At 38.6% G+C, this 19,914-nt stretch overlaps 1 protein-coding gene across 4 annotated transcripts in view; it reads right to left on the minus strand.

Moving 5' to 3' along the window:
* Window positions 1-16,299, minus strand: part of MRPL42 (mitochondrial ribosomal protein L42) — a 33,858-nt gene extending 17,559 nt beyond the window's left edge. The window contains exons 1-5 of one of the 4 annotated variants that reach the window (XM_060113408.1): window positions 16,274-16,299; window positions 14,550-14,740; window positions 10,007-10,070; window positions 8,726-8,810; window positions 2,230-2,393 (exon numbers count right to left, since the gene is read on the minus strand). In XM_060113408.1, coding sequence (XP_059969391.1) covers window positions 2,230-2,393; window positions 8,726-8,810; window positions 10,007-10,070; window positions 14,550-14,619 — 383 coding nt within the window. In that variant the 5' untranslated portion in view covers window positions 14,620-14,740; window positions 16,274-16,299. Of the gene's footprint in view, window positions 1-2,229; window positions 2,394-8,725; window positions 8,811-10,006; window positions 10,071-14,549; window positions 14,741-16,238 lie in introns of all 4 variants that reach the window. The other 3 variants (XM_060113410.1, XM_060113409.1, XM_060113407.1) reach the window with 3 other exon arrangements.
* Window positions 16,300-19,914: the final 3,615 nt, after the last annotated feature.

Here is a 19,914-nt window from a genome sequence, read left to right on the forward strand (position 1 = left end):
CTGAGCCTGTGCTCTAGAGCTCATGTGCCACAACTACTGAGCCCGTGCGCCTAGAGCCCATGCTCCACAACAAGAGAAACCACCACAATGAGAAGCTCGCTCCCGCTTGCCACAACTAGAGAAAGCCCGCATGCAGCAACAAAGACCTAACACAGACAAAAATAAATACATAAAATAAATAAATTTATTTTTTTAAAAAAGGCACTACAGTGGTCCAAAAAAATCACAGATTTTTTTCCTTGGGAAATTGATACAGAAATATCACTTTTATTACAGAAAGATTATTAAGGGAGGGGCTTTTTTAAGACAGGAAAAGAAGAGCTGTGCTTTGTTATAATGAATTTAAAACTTTGGACAGTTATCTAGTTAGTAATATTCTAAGAACCATGACATTGGGAATAAGGCTGAGGAAATTAAAAAATGTATAATGGAGCAGGTTGCATGTCATCTAGATAATGAATGTAACTGAAGCTCTCAGAACAAATTTTAGCAAGACATGGAGTATAAGGCAGAGCCCTGAGGAATCTCTACTGTAACTACAGATAAGGGAGAAAGTACCTTCTAAAGAGAAACTAAAAAAGTAAACCAAGCTCCAGGTCCATACATGCACCTGCTTTCAGAACTGCTCCCCACCAGATGATCCAGAGTCTTCAGACTCAACATAACCAACAATAGGTTCATCTTCCTCACTCTCTACTGTTTCCCAGCTTGTATGAGTGGCACCACCATCCACCTGAACACCTCTGTCAGAAACTTGAGAGGTCTCCTAACTCTCTCTTTAACTTTCCCCCTTTCTGTTCCGTTGCTGGTCCTTTCATGTAGGTCTTCAACAAATTTCACCTGGACTATTGTAACAGTTTCATAGCAAGTCCCTCTGACTCCAATCTTTCCATGTATCACCTTATCCCAAATACAGAACCTACTTAAGGATTTCCTAATGCATAAACTTTGGGGATGTCAGTTTGATTCTTAGAATTTGGCAATGAAAATAAAACCTAAACTCCTCAGCACGACACAAAATCCTTCATGAGACCCTTCTTACATTCCCTCCTCATATTCTGGGTCCCATCCAAGCTGAACTACTTGCAGTTTCCCCAGCTTACTCTATGACATACTGTTCTCAGCCTGTGAAGCCTTTTCCCCATTCTGCATGGCTAACTCCTAACCATCCTTCAAATGTCAATCTCTTGATTTGTTTATTTACTCTACTATCTTCCTTCCTTGACTATAAACAACTGACAAACAACGATTGTGTTTTTGATCACTCATCACTTCAAGCAGCTCGATGATTGCATATTCATTAATTCCATAAGCATGTCCTGCCATAAATGTGCCAGCCCAGTGCTAGTTACTGGGTGAATAAAAGCAAAGTGAATAAAACAAGTGAATAAAAACAAAGTTTGCTTAAACAAACAATTTTAAAAAGCCACTTCTTGGTTTTAGTTTCTTAGTTTAGTAGGGAATAAGATAGATATGAAAGAAATAAGAATCAAAAGAAGTAAACAGGGTTTCCCTGGTGGTGCAGCGGTTGAGGGTCTGCCTGCCAATGCAGGGGACACGGGTTCGTGCCCCAGTCCGGGAGGATCCCACATGCCGCGGAGCGGCTGGGCCTGTGAGCCATGGCCGCTGAGCCTGTGCATCCGGAGCCTGTGCTCCGCAACGCGAGAGGCCACAACAGTGAGAGGCCTGCGTACCGCAAAAAAAAAAAAAAAAAAGAAGTAAACAAATTAAACTCAGAATTAGATACGAGGTAAGAATCAATGTAATAAAATGTGAGTACTGGGAAACAGAGGGGCAACTGTAGTTCCTAAAGGAACTGAAAAATATATATACTGCCCAATCATTTGCTGTACCCCAATTTTTTCTGCAATAACTCAAAATCTGTTAAATAAATGGATAGAGGGCTGAGGACAAGATCAAGTATTCATCAAGAAGATGAATAAAAACAATACATAAAATGACTACATCATGGAATGGAAAAATTTTCAAGAACTCTTGCAAAATTCCCTGAAAGCTTTGGTTAAACTCCCCCACTAAAATAAAGGAAAAGAAGTACTATTTCATTTTAGCCACTCTATATATGTAGACTTAAAAATACAATTTAATAGGTGATCATACTGGGTGTTAATTCCTTCATACAAAGTACAACCTCAGAAGTTTGTTAATAGAAGGAAAGTTATTTCTATAGTGTTCAGTGAGAGTTGAAGAAGAAAAGAAAATAGAACTTACTGTCCATGAGGATACCAACGGTGCTTAGTAGTAAAGAACATTTTGCTAAGTTGTTCTATCATGGGTCCTTGCTCTAAGTATTCACGTTTTTCTTCTAATCTGGTTTTCAGCACTAGATCATGTGTTTCTTCATAATTTTGCACAGGATCTGGCCGAGGGATAGGCTGCAAAATAATCAGCAATGAACAACATCAAAATGTAGGAATGTTAGCCAGCATCTGATTGAGTTTACAGTAAAATAATTACCACACTGAGTACTTCATTATCGTACCTAAAGGTGGGTAAATAAGTCATCAGAACAGTTTCACTTAGCTGCACTATTCATTAAAGAATCAGAATTTTTTTTTGGTCACACCATGCAGGATCTTAGTTCCCTGACCAGGGATCGAACCCGTGCCCCCTGCAGTGGAAGAACAGAGTCCTAACCACTGGATCATCAGGGAATTCCCCAGAAATATTTTTCTTCTCATATCAAGTTTTGGGTTCCCTTTCCAATAATAAAGTTCTTATTTAAAGTTATTTTCCCCCAATAATAAAGTACTTATTACTTTAGTTTCTATTTCTCAAAACTATAAATTGTGCCCATTATTATTTTTTAACTTAAAAGTTTAGTCTCTACCTTGCATACCATTAAAGTGAGATACAATGAAAAACCTTTAATAGAAAATGATATTTCTTATATCCAAAAGAAGCAGGAAATTTTTCAATGTTTTCATTTTAGGTGCCTGAAATATCATCAAATGATGCTTTATGGTAATTCGAGTAGTTTTTTCCCCCAAAGACATTAATTACTAAAAAAAACTCATCTCCTCCCAACACATGAGTGATATAACATATGCCCATCAGCAACGCTGGCTGACTAAAGCCCTTAAAAATCAGTGTCTTGGAAAGTCAAGCTACCTATATTTTAAATATTAAGTGATAACATATGTAACACGAGACTATAACATTGCCTTGCTTTACAAATACCATAGATATGTATTACAACACAATGAAAACCTGAATTTACCATCAAAAAGGAAACAATTCAAACACAGATGTCTTCTTTACATTCACACACTATTAATGACAACCGCTACATTCTACCACTGTACTGAATGTTACAGCATGGACTCATATTTATTTAGTTTATGTACATGAAAAAATAAAACCTCTTTAAAAGGCAATACATAGGTACATGATGGTGGCACAACTGACTAAGTACTATAGAGATGCAAATTAACAAAGATATTAGTGAGAAATAGAACAGGAGCCAAGTCAGAGCCTTGTCACAGAGTGTAGAATGAATTCTAGAAGGAATAACAAACATTATAAATAAAGCAAGGTAGGTAAAAACATACAATAAGCAGGTGATGTTAAAAAATGGATCTCGAGAAATCACATTATGAAAAGCTTTCAAAGTTAGATTTAAGTGTAACAATTTGATTTAAGTAGAAATAAGGAATCACTTCCTTAGTGTGGGAGGGAATAAGGAGAAAGTATAGTAAAGAGGTTAAGAACTGGGCTTTGGTCAATAACTACTATCTCTGTGACCTTGGAAGAGTTATTTAAGCTCTTAATCTCCCTTTCATAAAATCTAAGGAGTAATTATCTACCTAATAAGGGTTTGATGAGGATTAAGTGAAATGATAACATGCTGAGCTGTCCCTCGTACTCTTTGAGTTCAATAATGGTAGGTAGCTGTAACATTTATTTTAAAGCCTCAAACAGGAAAACAGTGATATAAATTTATTTAAAGAAAAAGTGCTCCTTAGACATTTTAAGTAATTTTATATGATCATCTCTTACATGTAGAGTGAAATATTAATATTTGTGTCTTTGCAAGTTACTATCAGACCCTGAGGTATACTAGCAAATGCTAGATTAGAGCCTATAGTTTTCTCTCTTTTAGGTTACTCTACTTGTTGCTAAAGATCAAATGTTTTAACTACTATCAAACAGTTATTTTCAAGTGTTAATAAATGTTCATTGTCTCTCTTCCTATTCCCAACAGGCTCAATTCTAATATATCACAAATTCTCTCTGCTTTGTATTTCTTTTCCAGGCACACAGATAAAAGACATTGGAATTAATGGCTTCTTAGAAGTCTAAACCAAAAGCCTCTGCAGACTCAGAACTGATTTTTAGGTTGTATTTGATCTCCTTGATCAAACTTCAAAGAAAGGGTACATGAATATTTCAGTAAAAAGTAAAAACTAAAACAAAACTGAATGTCAACTTTAAAAAAAAAACATTCAGAACTGTCATCCTGAATTTCCCTTGTTTTTCTTAAGAATTTTCAAATTTGACTTTTGAAATTTTCCACTAAATCAACCACTAAAAAGAATTTCGAGTACTTACATTTTTACTTTATTTTTCCAAATCATTATTTCTTGCCCCTGGTTTAAAATCTTTATCTTCCTAAACTAGAAATCCTAAATTCTAGAAAAGTATTTTTAGTTGTAATAAAACACATACCTAGCCAAAACAGAAAGAAGGATCTTTTTACCTGGATTCATGGAAAATAATCGACATCTTTTAGATTCAAATGTAAATTACCAGAAAACCAAAGATACAAATCATCTTAACTTTCCTAAAGCCAGTGTCAGTAGGTATTTCTACTTATGACCAGGATCTCTGTATGCAATATGCTTTCCAGGGCCTAGAGAATGAAAGGGCCCACTAGAGTTGCAGCTCCTTCCTTGAGAAAAGAAGAAAATCAACTCTAAATTTTAAGTCACCTTTAAATATAGTTATTTAATGTTATGTACTATCTTCATGAAATTTGTAAATCTGATTCAAAAGGAACATATTTTAACAGTAACATGTTTTCGAGAATGTTTCTTATTGTAAATAAAGTCCAATCTATAATTTATTACTTTAGGAACAAAAAATTTCCATGCTTCTCCATGTAAATATCTATTAGCCTTAAAACAGAAAACTCTTAAGCATGAAGAGAGAGGGCCAAATTTATTTATTTAATCAACAATATTTATTGTGCACCTACCGAGTACAGGTATTATTCCAGGTGCTGAGGATATAGCAAGGAACAAAACAGACAAGCCCCTGTCCTCACGGAGCTTACATTTTAATGGAGGGAGACAGACAGAAAAGCAAGAAAATATCCAGTGCGCCAGAAATGATAAATGCTATTAAGCAAAGCAAAGCAAAGTGAAGGACAATAGGGATTCCAGGGGCAGGGGTACTATTTTAAATGTAGTGGCAAGGAGGGTCTCTAGGTAACAAATATGGAAAGATCTAAAGGAAAGGGAATAAACTATGAGGATTTCTGGGGGAAAAGCATTCCAGGCAGAGGAAGCAGTAACTATAAAGGCCCTGAGGCAGGAGCTTCCTAAGTACGTACTTTAAAGAACAGCATGGAGGCCAGTGTGGTAGCAGTAGAGTGATTCGTGTGAGCTGACAGGAGTGATCTCCTAGACTAGAGAGAGGAATACTGAGGACACGGGAGAGGAGACAACTGATACAACAGAGGGAGTTCAACAGAAAAAGAGGCAGGGAGGGGCTTCCCTGGTGGCGCAGTGGTTGAGTCCGCCTGCCGATGCAGGGGACACGAGTTCGTGCCCTGGTCCAGGAAGATCCCACATGCCGCGAAGCGGCTGGGCCTGTGAGCCATGGCCGCTGAGCCTGCGTGTCCGGAGCCTGTGCTCCACAACGGGAGAGGCCACAACAGTGAGAGGCCCGCGTACCACAAAAAAGAAAAAAAACAAAAAAAGAAAGAGGCAGGGAGATGGGTATGTATGCAAGGGAGTGATTATGATGATGACCATGGAATCTATGCTGGGTAAGGAAAGAAGTGAGAATGTACAAGATACATGAAGGACTGTGAACAAGTGGTTCGATCAACTGATGCAGGTCTTTTTTTTTTTTTTTTCTTTTTTTTTTCTTTTTGCGGTATGTGGGCCTCTCACTGTTGTGGCCTCTCCCGTTGCGGAGCACAGGCTCCGGATGCGCAGGCCCAGTGGCCATGGCTCACGGGCTCAGCCGCTCCGCGGCATATGGGATCCTCCCAGACCGGGGCACGAACCCGTATCCCCTGCATCGGCAGGCGGACTCTTAACCACTTGCGCCACCAGGGAGGCCCTGATGCAGGTCTTAATGAGGGGATGAATAATTCCTGAAGCTGGGAAACTAGGGGGAGTTGGTAGTAAGCTAGTGGAATTCTTAAAAATCTAGATTGGGAGGAAGGAGGAGGAGTTATTTGTGATTAAAACATCTCTAGGGTACAACCACAGGAGTGGGGCTCCACTCCCATGCAGAAAAAAGATCAAAAAGTTAAGAGGCTGGGGTAGTAGACAGATCATCTACATCGACGCTGAAATAACAAAGAATTAGGACACAGTGTTGGAGAGTGTGAGAGTACATCTAAAATCTTCAAAGAAGAGTGGGGGGATGGGGGCACGTGAGGGTGAGGAGAAGTGAAATGCGTGATGACAGGTAACAGCAAAAGAAAAAAGATAAGTAGATGGTATGGTTTAATGATACAAACTACAAAGCTAGAAATTGTTATGGAGGAGGAAAGATGATCTGGATATGACAGTGAAGAGCCACAGGGACACCTATTCCATCTCTATGCTCAGTAGTAAAAGGGTTTAAGAGAGAAAAGCACAACTACTTAAGAGTGCTAGGGAAGCAATGATACCAGAGTACAGCTAAGTTTCTGTTAGAGTCAGAAGGTTTCAACATTCTGGAAGAAGTTAAGGTTATGAGAGATTTTAATGATGACAGTAAGTTCTAAAAGTACAATGGAAAAGTTTTGAGAGTTGGGAAAGATAGGAAAAGCATCAGATTCAGGGATGCAAAGAGCCATATGGGGATGAGAGTTTGGATGCTGAGAAATGACCACACAGTCCTGGGCTTCTTAGTATAAACTTCTAAAACAAGGATAAAGCACGTAACCAGAAATATAACAAAAAATAACAATGTAAGAAGGCACAATATAGTATGAGCTAGAGGTTTACAGGCCAAAAGTCAGTGACTTACTCCTATTTTCTACACACTGTCCAAAGAAATGAAACAAAAAAGGAATACTGGAATATTGCCTACGGTATCTAGCTAGAATACAAAGCAGGCAGACAAAATGGTGAGGTTGTAAAAAGGGAATACAAACTAGTAAAATAACATTAATTTGTTTCGTCAAACCGGTACTCTGGCCCTAATCATGATTCTTAAAAATAGGTATCACTAGATGCATCATGTGACGAATTATTTTCTCCTCAAAAAGCAAATCAAACATTATGGAATATAGTAGAAGAGGGCTTAAAGAAATAAGAGAAAGTTATTCATATATAAAATAATAAAAAGACTTGGGTCAAGTTAAATTATATTAAAAATAAAAACAAAAACTCCTTTATCTAGTGCTGGCTTTTGAAGAAATATGGAAAAAATTAAACTAGGCCACTTAAAATATATGCCCATGTTGGCCCGTTAGAAAAAAATAACCAGGGGCTTCCCTGGTGGTGCAGTGATTGAGAATCCGCCTGCCAATGCAGGAGACGCGGGTTCGAGCCCTGATCCGGGAAGATCCTACATGCTGCAGAGCAACTAAGCCTGTGAGCCACAACTACTGAGCCCGTGAGCCACAACTACTGAGCCCGTGAGCCACAACTACTGAGCCCACGAGCCACAACTACTGAAGCCCACATGCCTAGAGCCCATGCTCCACAACAAGAGAAGCCACCGCCATGAGAAGCCTGCATACCACAATGAAGAGTAGCCCCCACTCACCACAACTAGAGAAAAGCCCGCGCACAGCAACGAAGACCCAACGCAGCCAAAAATAAATAAATAAATTAATTTTTTTTAAAAAAAGCAAAAGGAAAAACTAACCGAAAAAAGAAGAAATTCACCAAACATTAAAAGGATTATCAAAACCAACACAATATAAAAGTTATGAAACAGTACACTAAAATACAAACTTTTCATAATTTATTAGAATGCAATATATAGTAAGTAGTATGGGACAATGTGTTTTTTGTTTGTTTGTTTTTTGGGGTTTTTTTGCGGTACGCGGGCCTCTCACTGTTGTGGTCTCTCCCGTTGCGGAGCACAGGCTCCGGACGCGCAGGCTCAGAGGCCACGGCTCATGGGCCTAGCCGCTCTGCAGCATGTGGGATCTTCCCGGACCGGGGCACGAACCCGTGTCCCCTGCATCGGCAGGCAGACTCTCAACCACTGCGCCACCAGGGAAGCCCGGGACAATGTGTTTTTAAAATTTATACTAGGTGTGTTTGATCCCTAGTCAGAAATCTACCAAATTTTAGACCAGAAAACTTATGCTGTAATTGTGTTTAAATGTTTCACTTTGTGTACTGAAAAAAACCTTTAGAGAAAAATGATGAAAAGAAATAAGAGAAAAATCAAAACAGTAAAATAAAAAAGCCAAAAGATCTAAACCAAATAAAGAAAATCAAACAATTCCCTTCTCTTTGGATACTGTAAAGAAGGGTGAATGGTCCAACAACAAATTTAAAATTACAAGAGACTTTCTTATACATACTTTTGTGTGTTCATACGGAATGTCCACAGAAGGGTGATAGCATACTATTGTCCTGCCATCAGATGTCAAAGCAAGCTCTACTTTGCTAAAAAAAAAAAAGAATGTTTTAGAAACAGAGTTATACTGTATTCAAGGCAAAATGATTATTAGAGCCAAAATCTGTTAATCACAAATCCCTGAAGAATAAATGCCATCATGTCACTGGACTGGCAAACCAGGGTACCCATATTACAGGGGCAACTCATACCATCCCACAAAATATGTCAGCTTAACTACCACAACAAACCTTTACTGCATTACCCACTATTTAATCTAAATTATTCTTCAAATTATTTGTTTTGTTAAAGTTACTTGTTTTCTTAACCTTTGGAAGAGATCTTCATGTTCATTCATCACTATTAATAGAACTTCTTTTCCTTATCTAAAAGCTACCTTCAAAAAGCTGTAAGGAGATTACTTAAATTATTAAAGCCAAAGATCAGCAAAATACATAATCTTCCAGGTAAAGGATCACCTGAATTTCCAATCATAAAGATTGTAGCTGAGCACTTTTTCTAGATCAGCATTTCTCCAAGCGCCTTTGGCATAATACAAAACACGTCATATAAGACGCAATCTTTTCAGGTTCAAAAGTGCTACCTATTTCCTAGTCTTATTTCATCACTATCCTAACACTTACTAAATTTACAATTAAAACTGGTGTCAAGAGGGAAGAAAATATATTTTTACTAAAATTCACAATAAAAACAATGTAACTTAAGAAAACATGTTGTAGTTTCTGCACATAAGACGTTGCTATAAGATAAAGGACAATATTTCATTCATGTTAGTCCTAGTTCTTAGCATACTGACTAGAATAAGTACCAAATAAATTGTGGTTGAATTAAATATCTGTAATTTAGGATTATTCAATGTTAACAAAAGATAAGATAAATAACTGCTTAAGCTAACAGATATGAACCCTAAGAGAAAACCATAAAAAGTATTTAGCTTTTCCAAAAAGCTAAAGAATGTTTCAGGAAGAAAAGACAGCATTTCTATCAGCAAGTCTGTCTTACAACAAATGAAGTATTCACTGAAACACAATGATAATGATTTTTATTTAAACCATTTATAAGCCCAGACACTGGGTAAATAAGATCACTGAAATAATGTTTAAAAACAAAATTAAAGAAAGAATAATCAGAAAAGAAAGCAGAAAATACCAAAACAAGAAATAAAATTAAATCATTTCAGATAGCGCTAACGAACTTTTTTTTTCAATTGGATTTCAATACATACCAGTTATAGTCATCTGGAAGAGAAGAATACGTAGTTTTATGACAAACACAATATAAGGCTCCATCTGCAAAAACCCCAAACAGTAAGATGGATTTAGTTAATTTGAGCGTATGTCCTCACACCAATGTAAAGAAAGCTAGTTTTACTCATTCAACCACTATCTACTGTATTCACTATGAAACAGGGCTACACATGGAGCTAGGGATTCAACAAGTTAAGATCCAGTCCCTGACCTCAAAAAGGGTGCAAGTCTGGTGAGAGAGAGACAAGTAAACAAACAATTCCAATATAAAGATAAGCCCTGCTAGGAAGGGTAAGCATTGGGAGTGAAAGGGACACATGGACAGATTACAGAACAGGAGTGTACAGGTCCAAGAATGCTCTTCCGGTGGAGATGATGTTTAAGGTGTTCTGAAGGATGACGGAGTAAGCTGGAGTTGTTAGGGGATGAGTACAGTGTTCCTTGCAGAGGGAATAAAAAGTGCCAGGACCAGAGGAAAGAAAGAACATAAAGTTTCTGAGTGTTCTAAAAACTTTGGTGTTGGGAATTCCCTGGTGGTCCGGTGGTTAGGACTCAGCATTTTCACTGCTGGGGTCTGGGTTCAATCCCTGCTTGGGGAACTAAGATGCCGCAAGCCGCGCGGCTCAGCCAAATAAATAAATAAATAATAAAATAAAATAAAAACTTTAGTGTGACTGGAGTGCATAGTTCATAAAGGGCGAGTGTTTAAGTAATGAAATACAAAATAAACTGTTCAAAATCAACTGTTCTTGATCAAAATGCAACATTTCAAAGCATATTTTCCGTTTCTAGAATACCTGCACATTCAAGAGCCATAACTACTTTTTTTTTAAGCTTGTGAAAGGTCCCTCTATGTTCAGAGAAATTTTGTTCTTTTAAATATAAAGAAAAAACGTAAATGTAGCTCAGTATGGTTAAAAAAAAAAATTCTGAATATATCTTGGCTACAACCAAGGATCAGCTTCTCTCAGCTGAGCCACATCCCCACTTTGTTCAAATACCACTCATCTTCCAAGGGTCTAATGCTACCCTTCCATGAAACCCTTTCCCCCCTTCCTGCCCTACATCCCCCGTCACAGAAAGAGTTGTCTATTTTACATGTCCCACAACCAACACTCCACATGACAATGCTATACCATCACTGTGTCCTTTGTAATGCATCAGTTATTTATATGTATCAAAGCTGTCTAAACAAAGATGTGTTTTCCATCTTTGTAAACTCTCCTTTCCCCAAGGATTGCATATAGAGGTCTAAATATAAATTCTTACTCCAAGGCATTAAAAGTACCTTAACAAAATTCATTAGTATCATAAAAGATTACTCAGCAAAATGTCAACCCCGAAATTCTATTTATGTAAAGATAACAAGATACAAAGAATTAGAAATATAACCTCATCTTTCAAAAGATTTATTAATTTTCAATTATCTGTGCTCACACAGAAGAGCATTTATTAAGACAAATCAGAGGGTAATGTAAAAATCATTTACACATATTTTATTTTCTTGTTTGACACTGTTGGGGATCTTCTTAATTATGTATGGATTAATATTAGAAACAGTTTGTATTCTCTGAATACACCAGCTAAGTGGTGTACATGTTTGCTGAAAGAAACAGGGTTGGGTGGCAGAGGCAGGAGAGACAGAATTTACCATTCTTAACTAGGCAGGAGGGAAAACTCAAGACAGCAGTATTTAGTTCAACAGGAAACTGCAATATTTGTACTCTGCACTAACCTAGACATTTGTTTGTACCCTCATGACATACATCACATACTACCACATCATATTCCAGGTATTGTTTCCATAGGTGTCTGTTTCAACTACAAGTCTAAATAAGTTCCTTAAGGCCAGGAATCTCACCTTGTTCATTACTATGTCCCCTATAGTTCCTACTAATAAAGAAGAGATTGCCAAACTGCCTCTAAAATGTTAATTTCTGCAGAATTAATACTTGAAAAATGCATTTGACATTTTATCAAGAGAAAAATTCTAGATATGGTTAAATATCAGAGGTTCTAAATGCATAATTAGAACGGATGCCAAAGTTAACATTAATCAATCCATATCAACTCAATGTGCCGAAAAGAATTTCAATGAGAGTCAGCTCTCCACAACTCACAAGCTTTTCTTGTTTTACATATATATATTTATACACACACACATTTAATTGCATTTTGACATAATCTATAAAAGCTGATAGTCCCACTTCATTTTCAAATGTTGAATATTTTAAATTACAACAACAAAGGCAGTGTAGCAGAAAATATATTGGGAAGACATAGGTTTTGATCAGAACTCTAATTTACCAGATATGCAACTCTGGTTGAGCTTCTGAGGGCAAGAGAACTCAAGTTCCTTCATCTTCAGAAAGAGAATAATGCCACGTGATAGGTAAGTTATTGTAAAATTCAAAGTTGTAAAGACCAAATGACTTAATATGCTTAAAAGCTGTAAAATTCCCACACTGACTGTATATTTTGGAAGGTTTTAAATGCTCCTTCAGCTGTAAAATTCCCACATTGACTGTATATTTTGGAAGGTCTTAAATGTTCCTTCTGGAATACAAGGAGGCCTTTTTATTTGTGCTCATTGAACTTTCCAATCAGTTTTGCTTTGCCTCTAATCTTAATGTCCTTCCTTTTCATATAAAATATCAATAGTAACAGTAATAATACTTTACCTTCAATAGTAATAATAGAAATTGTGTAGAACAAGAGGCTTAAGGATGCAAGAAGTTAGGTAGTCACTAATTACTAGGATGACTGAGTGATAATGGAATAATTTTCTGGGGTAACCCAACTTCATTCTTCACTAATCAGATATTTTGACAACTGCGATTCACTGAGGTCCATTCAACAAACATTTATTTATCACCTATCATGTATGAGAGGCACTGAGGACACCAACATAGACACTGTACAAATTTACAATCTAGTTGGTAAAGTACACACAGGCAATTTTAACTTATCCAGGGGCAGATGAACTGGTTTGCAGATTAACCTAAGGGAGGACAAGTTGCTGTTTCAGGACATGAGCTAGGTAAAAACGGATGACGTCTGAGTTCCCATCAGCCTTGGGGCTGAGTTCCTATCAGGGCAAAAGGGAAACTAAGCAGCAGAGGTCTCTCACCCAATTCTCAACAACAACAAAAAATGCTCCTAGGTAATCAAGAGCTGATTACAGTTTTGTTTTCACTATGATTTTGGTGTATACCTACAGTCTCTTGGCAATCTCCTCTGTTTACTTAATTATACTTTCATTTATACAGCTTTTTACCCTAGTCTTCAAACAACTCCTTTCCTCTTAATTCAATAAAAATGTTCAATTACAAATGGTAGTCAATACGAAACATGAAGGAAGCAATTAAGGTCAGGCAGAGATGTGTAAAAAATGTTGGCTGGGGCTTCCCTGGTGGCGCAGTGGTTGAGAGTCCGCCTGCTGATGCAGGGGACACGGGTTCGTGCCCCGGTCCGGGAAGATCCCACATGCCGCGGAGCGGCTGGGCCCGTGAGCCATGGCCGCTGAGCCTGCGCGTCCGGAGCCTGTGCGCCGCAACGGGAGAGGCCACAGCAGTGAGAGGCCCGCGTACCGCAAAAAAAAAAAAAAAAAAAAAAAAGTTGGCTGAATAAACGTGAATAAGCAAACCTATTGTAGCCTTCTAACCATGCCTTCTTTACAAATGGGAGAATGCAGTTCACCGACAGAGGAAAAGTAAAGTGAAAAGAAGGTTGGTCAGGAAATAAGATTTTAATAGACCATTTATATAGATCAATGTTTTGACTATCAAACATGTATTAATAGGCTTTGAAGAAAATATGTGACTATGTTTCTTCAGAAAAGAAAGGAATAAATTACATTTTTTCTTAAATTACACAGAAAAAACACAAAAGAACACACCAAAATAGTAACAATAATCACCCTGTAAGATGGAATTGTAAATCTGCCCTTTGCTAATTCTAAGAACTACTAAAAAAACAGTATGTGAAAATATAAATATAAGTGATTCAAACTAGAAAAAGTTCCTCTTTATCAATCCCTCCCTTGCCCTTGGTTAAATCCCACTTGTGGTCTACAGAGATAATTTATTTGGTCCACATCTTTTACTCTGCATTTATACATATATACACACACACATATATGGTCGATCATCTTTTAAATGCCCAATGAGATCATACGGTATATATACTGTTCTATGACATACTTTTTCCCCCTTCTATACAGAGATCTTTCCACGTTACACTCCTATACAATAGCAGGCATACATAATAACTAAATTAAATGTTCTTCAATGAACATGTATTACTATAAATTTCAAAAAGTTTAAAACTTTTTAAACATTGGACTTCCCTGGTGGTCCAGTGGATAAGGCTCCGCACTCCCAATGCAGGAGGCTGGAGTTCGATCCCTGATCAGGGAACTTGATCCCACATGCGTGCCAAAACGAAGATCTGGCACAGCCCAAATAAATAAATAAATATTTTTAAAAAAAACACTTTTTAAACATTAAAAAACTCACTTACTTTGAATTGGAAATAAACGTTTCAAGATAGTTCTGCTTGATATAGCCCATTTTAGTGCTGCCAACGCCATGGCGAATCAAGATGCTTATCAGTTGGTATGAAAGATGATTTGAAGAGAAACTGCTTTTAAAATCTGCTTCTAAAAAAAAAAAAAAAAAGAAAACTGCTTCTAGGTATACCTATGTTCACCCCTGTATAAGAGATAAAGAAAAATCAGTGTTACCTATGATAAATTAAAGTGACACAATACACTGAACACTACAAAATAGGATCACTACCGAGAACTACAGTTGCCTAACAGAACTTTTAAACAACTTTCCATTTCCAGGCAATACAGTATAAAGAGCAACATCATCAAAATGTACAGTAAGATCAGAAACCCAAGAACTATGTCCATTACTATTTCTCTTAAATGCAAACTTCTCAACACCTAGTGTAGTTCTTTCAATGAGTGCTCAGCCAATGTGTAATTACTCTTAGAAACAGTCACTCACACATGCTGCACAGAGCATTCTCCTCCTTTCATAAAGCAAATGTGTCGGTGTACAACCTCCCAGGTACCATACACAAGATTTTATCACATCTCTTAAAGGAGTATTCTGTTTCTGATTAAATGGAATATTAAACAAGAAGGCCTAGCCTTGACTTATTAAATACTGACTTGGAAAAACACATATAAACACCCAAAGTCCCAAATAAAATTTCACCCTCTTATATAAGCTTTTTAACTTTCCAAGGTGCTTCCACTACCATTCATTTTACTCTCATCCTAATCATAAGAGGCATCTTTATTTTGATTCATGAAGAAACTAAGGTACAAAATTTAAATAAATTGCTTCCAAGAACTTCAGAGTCAATCCCTTACAAACTGGAAAAGTTTGGGCAAGTCATTAACGAAGCAACCCTCAGTTCCTTCCACAGTAAAATGGGGGAAAATAACCACAAGCTCCAGGTCTGTTGTGAATAAATGACATACATCACTTGTTTTCAATTGGGCTCGATGACTATTCCCCTCCCACCACCCCCCGCACAGTGATAAAAGCGTACTTCATCAGTCTTAGTCGCTGAACTATGCAGGCTGATTCCTTGCACTGTCGGTACATTAGCACTGCCGTCCCTGAGTACCTACAGTGTGCCTCCTACACTTTACGACCCATTTTCCTATACATTATATGCTCCCTCACAAGTCTGTGAAGTAGGCGTCTCCATTTAAAACACTAAGAATCGAGGCTCCGAAAGCTCAAACGGTTTACCTGCCACTTTACCGCTGCTTAATAGGTACTATGGGTGTAACGCAAGCCCACAGCTTCTAACCACGAAATGAGAAACAAAACACTTTAGAGGACGTTAGGTCCCCTCTGTCCGAGACCCAGAGGTCACATTATTCACCCCAGAGAGAGAATTCAGAGGGTAAACCCCGTGGCCCGGAATTCAACGCTGGAGCAATAGAGGACTGCGGAGAGTCTGGGAGGGACTGAGGCTTGAGGAACAGGCTACCAGAACCAGACTCCACGGCAAGCGCGCGGCCACACGCCGGCCCTTCTGCAGGACGGACCGAGTCTGGTAATGCCAGAGGCTTTATCTTGCCGCAAACGACTGGCAGGAGACCTCGACAGCTGCCTATAAACTTTCTGGGCCTGCCCAGCTCTTAGGGACTCCTAGACGGGAGAAGGAGAGGGAAATGGTTACCTTGACTGCGATTCACCGCGAGCCCGCCATCTTACCTCAACCCGGGCCCTTAGAGACACCGCTCCACGCGCCTTCCTGGCTCGCGGGGCACTCTGGGAAATGTAGTCTCCGCGGGAAAGAGCCCCGGGTGCCGTGGGTAAGGCGGGGATCCATACAACGTGCGCCCGCGTTTAGTTGCAGCAGTTTGCTTGCAGCTTTACCGGCGCTACCCAAAAAAAACAAATTCGCTGTCCCCACACATATCCTTAGAAAGTAACGAACACTATTTTTTAAAGTTTATACTAATAATTAGAGCAACTTGAGATCCCTTCTTGGATGAGTTAGGTTTCCCAGGGGAAGAGGCATTTCAGGGAAGTACTGAAGCGCGGTGGGTTGGATTTGACGTTTGAAATGGGGAAGCATGGGACAGCCTTTAAGCTATGTTCTGAGAACTGTGCTAACCGGCACAGTTATTCATTATGGGAGGAGGACGTGCAGGATCCTGGACCTCGCCATGTATCTTAGAGGGAAGAAAAGGCCCCTGGGCCTGTGCACTTTCTGTTCTCATTGCCAGCAGTGGTCTTCTCTCACTGCTTCTCATGACCACTGCCTTAGTTTATGCAGCTCTTGCTCAAATATCATTTCAGAGAGGACCACATCATTAAAATAGCTTCACCCGCCCTTGTCCCATTGCCCTCCTTTATTTTTTTCATAACATTTACCATTATATGACATTATATTTTCATTTGTTTCCTTGTTTAATGTCTGTCTCTTATGCCAGAATTCAAGATCCATGTAGGCCGAGAGGGACAGGTATGTTCTATACGGTATACAAATCTAATATCTAGAACTGTGCTTGGCCTCATTGTAGGCCTCCAATATTTGTTGAATGAATAAAACAATTAAATAACACTGCATGTATTCAAGATAGTAGGTGATTGACTGATAAAGCCGAGTTTCACCTGGGAATTCCTTTCCTCCATGATCTGCAGAATTTCGGATTTATGTACATTTTTCTGAAAAGGATTCATAGCTTTTAACATGTAATCAAGGGGGTTAATCAACCTCTCAAAAATTTAAGGGCCATAGTCCTGAAGTAGTCCTTAATATCGAAAATAAGTGAATGTAAGTTCACTTACATTCACAGCATAAATGTGGACTGCTGCGATGTCTCTCCTCACTTCCCACAGAATATCAGTCTGGTTCTGCTGCTTATCTTTGCTCCTATGGAAGCTCACATTGAGGACCCATCTCTGTCCTTTCGAATCTTGTCCATCCTTCAAAGCCACCCCGTAATGTCTTCCTGGACTATGCTGTAGGAAGAGACAGAGAGGAGAAACATATTTGAATAAACTATCAGCTGGACTTGTCAAACATTCAGTGTGCAAAGCAGAAGAGGGACGGATCAAAGATGATTCCACACGACACGTCTTGATGGCTGTGAGTAGAGTGGGGACCACTGACCAACAGGGAGACTCAGTGCAGCCAGGAAAAGTTCACAAAGCTGAGACCAGGAAAGAAACCAGCCATGTGCATGCGAAAGAGAGCAGAGACAGCTCTAGGCTGAGGGAACAATTTAAAAGTCTAAAAGGGGGTGGAAACAGCTTATCATATGCTGGAGTATAGTGTGGAGGAGAGCAGCAGGAGATGGGGTAAGGGGCAGGTCATGTTGGGCTTTATAGGCCTTGGTGGTAATAAAATGGAATTAGGACACAGATCCATTTGTGTAGATATTATTTTAATACAGTAGGGCATCACTGAAGGGTGTTAACACAAAAGAAGTGACACGATATGATTTATTTTAAAAAAAAAGATTACTCCGGCTGCACTGTGCAGAGCAGTTTGGAGAGAGGCAAGACTGCAAGCAAGTCTAATGAGGCTAATGCTGCACAGCAGTCAAGTTTAGAGATGGTGATGATGACGTGATGGATGGCGGCAACAGTGGGCATGGAGAGAAAGGAAAGGAGTCCAGATATAGTGTAAAAGTACAGAAATGATAACTGAACATGATGATGGATTGATTAGCTGTGGGAATTGAGAGAGTGGAAAGACACTTCAGGTGATGCCTTGATGACTGGCTTGAAGGTGGGTGGTTCATGAGATAGGGAAGACTGAAAGAGGAACAGATCTGGGGGGTCTGATGAAGGTGGAAATAAATAATTCCATTTGGGAGTTGTTGAGTGTGAGATAACTCTGAGATATCCAAGTAGAGCTATGAAATGAGGCAGGTAGTTGGACAAATGTGTCTGGAAAATAGCAGTTGGGCTAGGTGTAGATTTAAAAACCATGGGAATGTTGAGTGCACATAAGGAGTGAGTGCAGAAAAAAAGGAAAAGGACCCAGAACTTGGCCCCAGAGAATTCCAACATTTAGCAGTCCAGTGGAGGAGGACAGCCATCCAGCACCTCTCAGAAGTGGCAGGGAGAGAGGCAGTATGAAAACCAAGAGACTGCAGTATGAGAGTAGCTAAGAGAGGTATGTCAGGAAGAGTTTCATAACTTTAGAGTTCAGTGCCAGCAAGTTTAAAGCTATAATTTCCTAAACTACAAACTTCAAGTACCAGTTAATAACTTACATTGTCCTACATAAAAGCAGTCCAAATTCATGCTAGTAAAATGACAAAACAGACAAAATTGTAGAACTTTGGAGTTGGTTTCAAATGGCTTCAGTTGAAAAGGGGATTGACTTTTTTTTCTTCTCTAACTTTGCAGAATAAAGTCACTTTTTATAAAATCAGAGATTGAAGACTCCAGAGCAGTCTAACTGCCAAGCCATTAGAGAAAATCTTTCTAAAAACTTTTTCAAAAATTATTACATAAAATTGGCTCTGGGAGCTGGAGGGCAGGGATTGAAAAAAAAATTGGCTCTGGTTTTGAGCACTTACTATGTATCAGACATTGTTCTTCAAATGCTTTACATGTATGGTTTTTGTCTGTTCCTTCTGATAGCTCTAGGAGTTGGGTATAATTATTGTGACTGTCATTATACAATGAAGTAACAGAAGCACAGATAGGTTAAATAACTTGTTCAAAGTCATGCAAGTTACAAGTGGTGAAACTGTGATTTGAACCGAGGAATCACCCATGAGCTTAAAACCACTGAGGTAGACTAGGCCATGCTCATTTCCAAATAGAAAATGTAGATTAAAAAAGTACTAACACCAGGAATTCCCTGGTGGTCCAGTGATTAGGACTCTGCACTTTCACTGCTGTGGCCCTGGGTTCAGTCCCTGATTGGGGCGGCGGGGTGGGGGGGAACGAAGATCCAACAAGCTGCGCAGTGTGGCCAAAACAAAAAAAGTGCTAACACAGATTTTAAAAACAAAACCCAAGAGATAATCACTGCTAATATTTTGATGTAAAACCTTTCACTTTTATCTCTTCGTATATCTATATTATGATAATAGCTAACATTTACTGGACACATGATGTGTACTATTTTAAAGCCCTTGGCCAGTGATGGAGCTGAGATGTGAACCAGCCAGCCTGATTCTCCTTCAGTCTCCCTCTCTTTCACACAAACACATTATATTTAGGTTTTCTTTTATTACTGTTAATATACATATACAGATAAACATGCATGCACAATAGATTTTCTTTCTTAATATATCTTTTTTCCCACTTAACGGTGTATCATGAACATCTTTCCTCTGAATAGCTTAAATATTGTCGGTTTCAAACTGCAAGCCTCCTAGAAA

This window comes from Mesoplodon densirostris, chromosome 11 (genome assembly GCF_025265405.1).
Source record: "Mesoplodon densirostris isolate mMesDen1 chromosome 11, mMesDen1 primary haplotype, whole genome shotgun sequence".
NCBI lineage: Eukaryota > Metazoa > Chordata > Mammalia > Artiodactyla > Ziphiidae > Mesoplodon > Mesoplodon densirostris.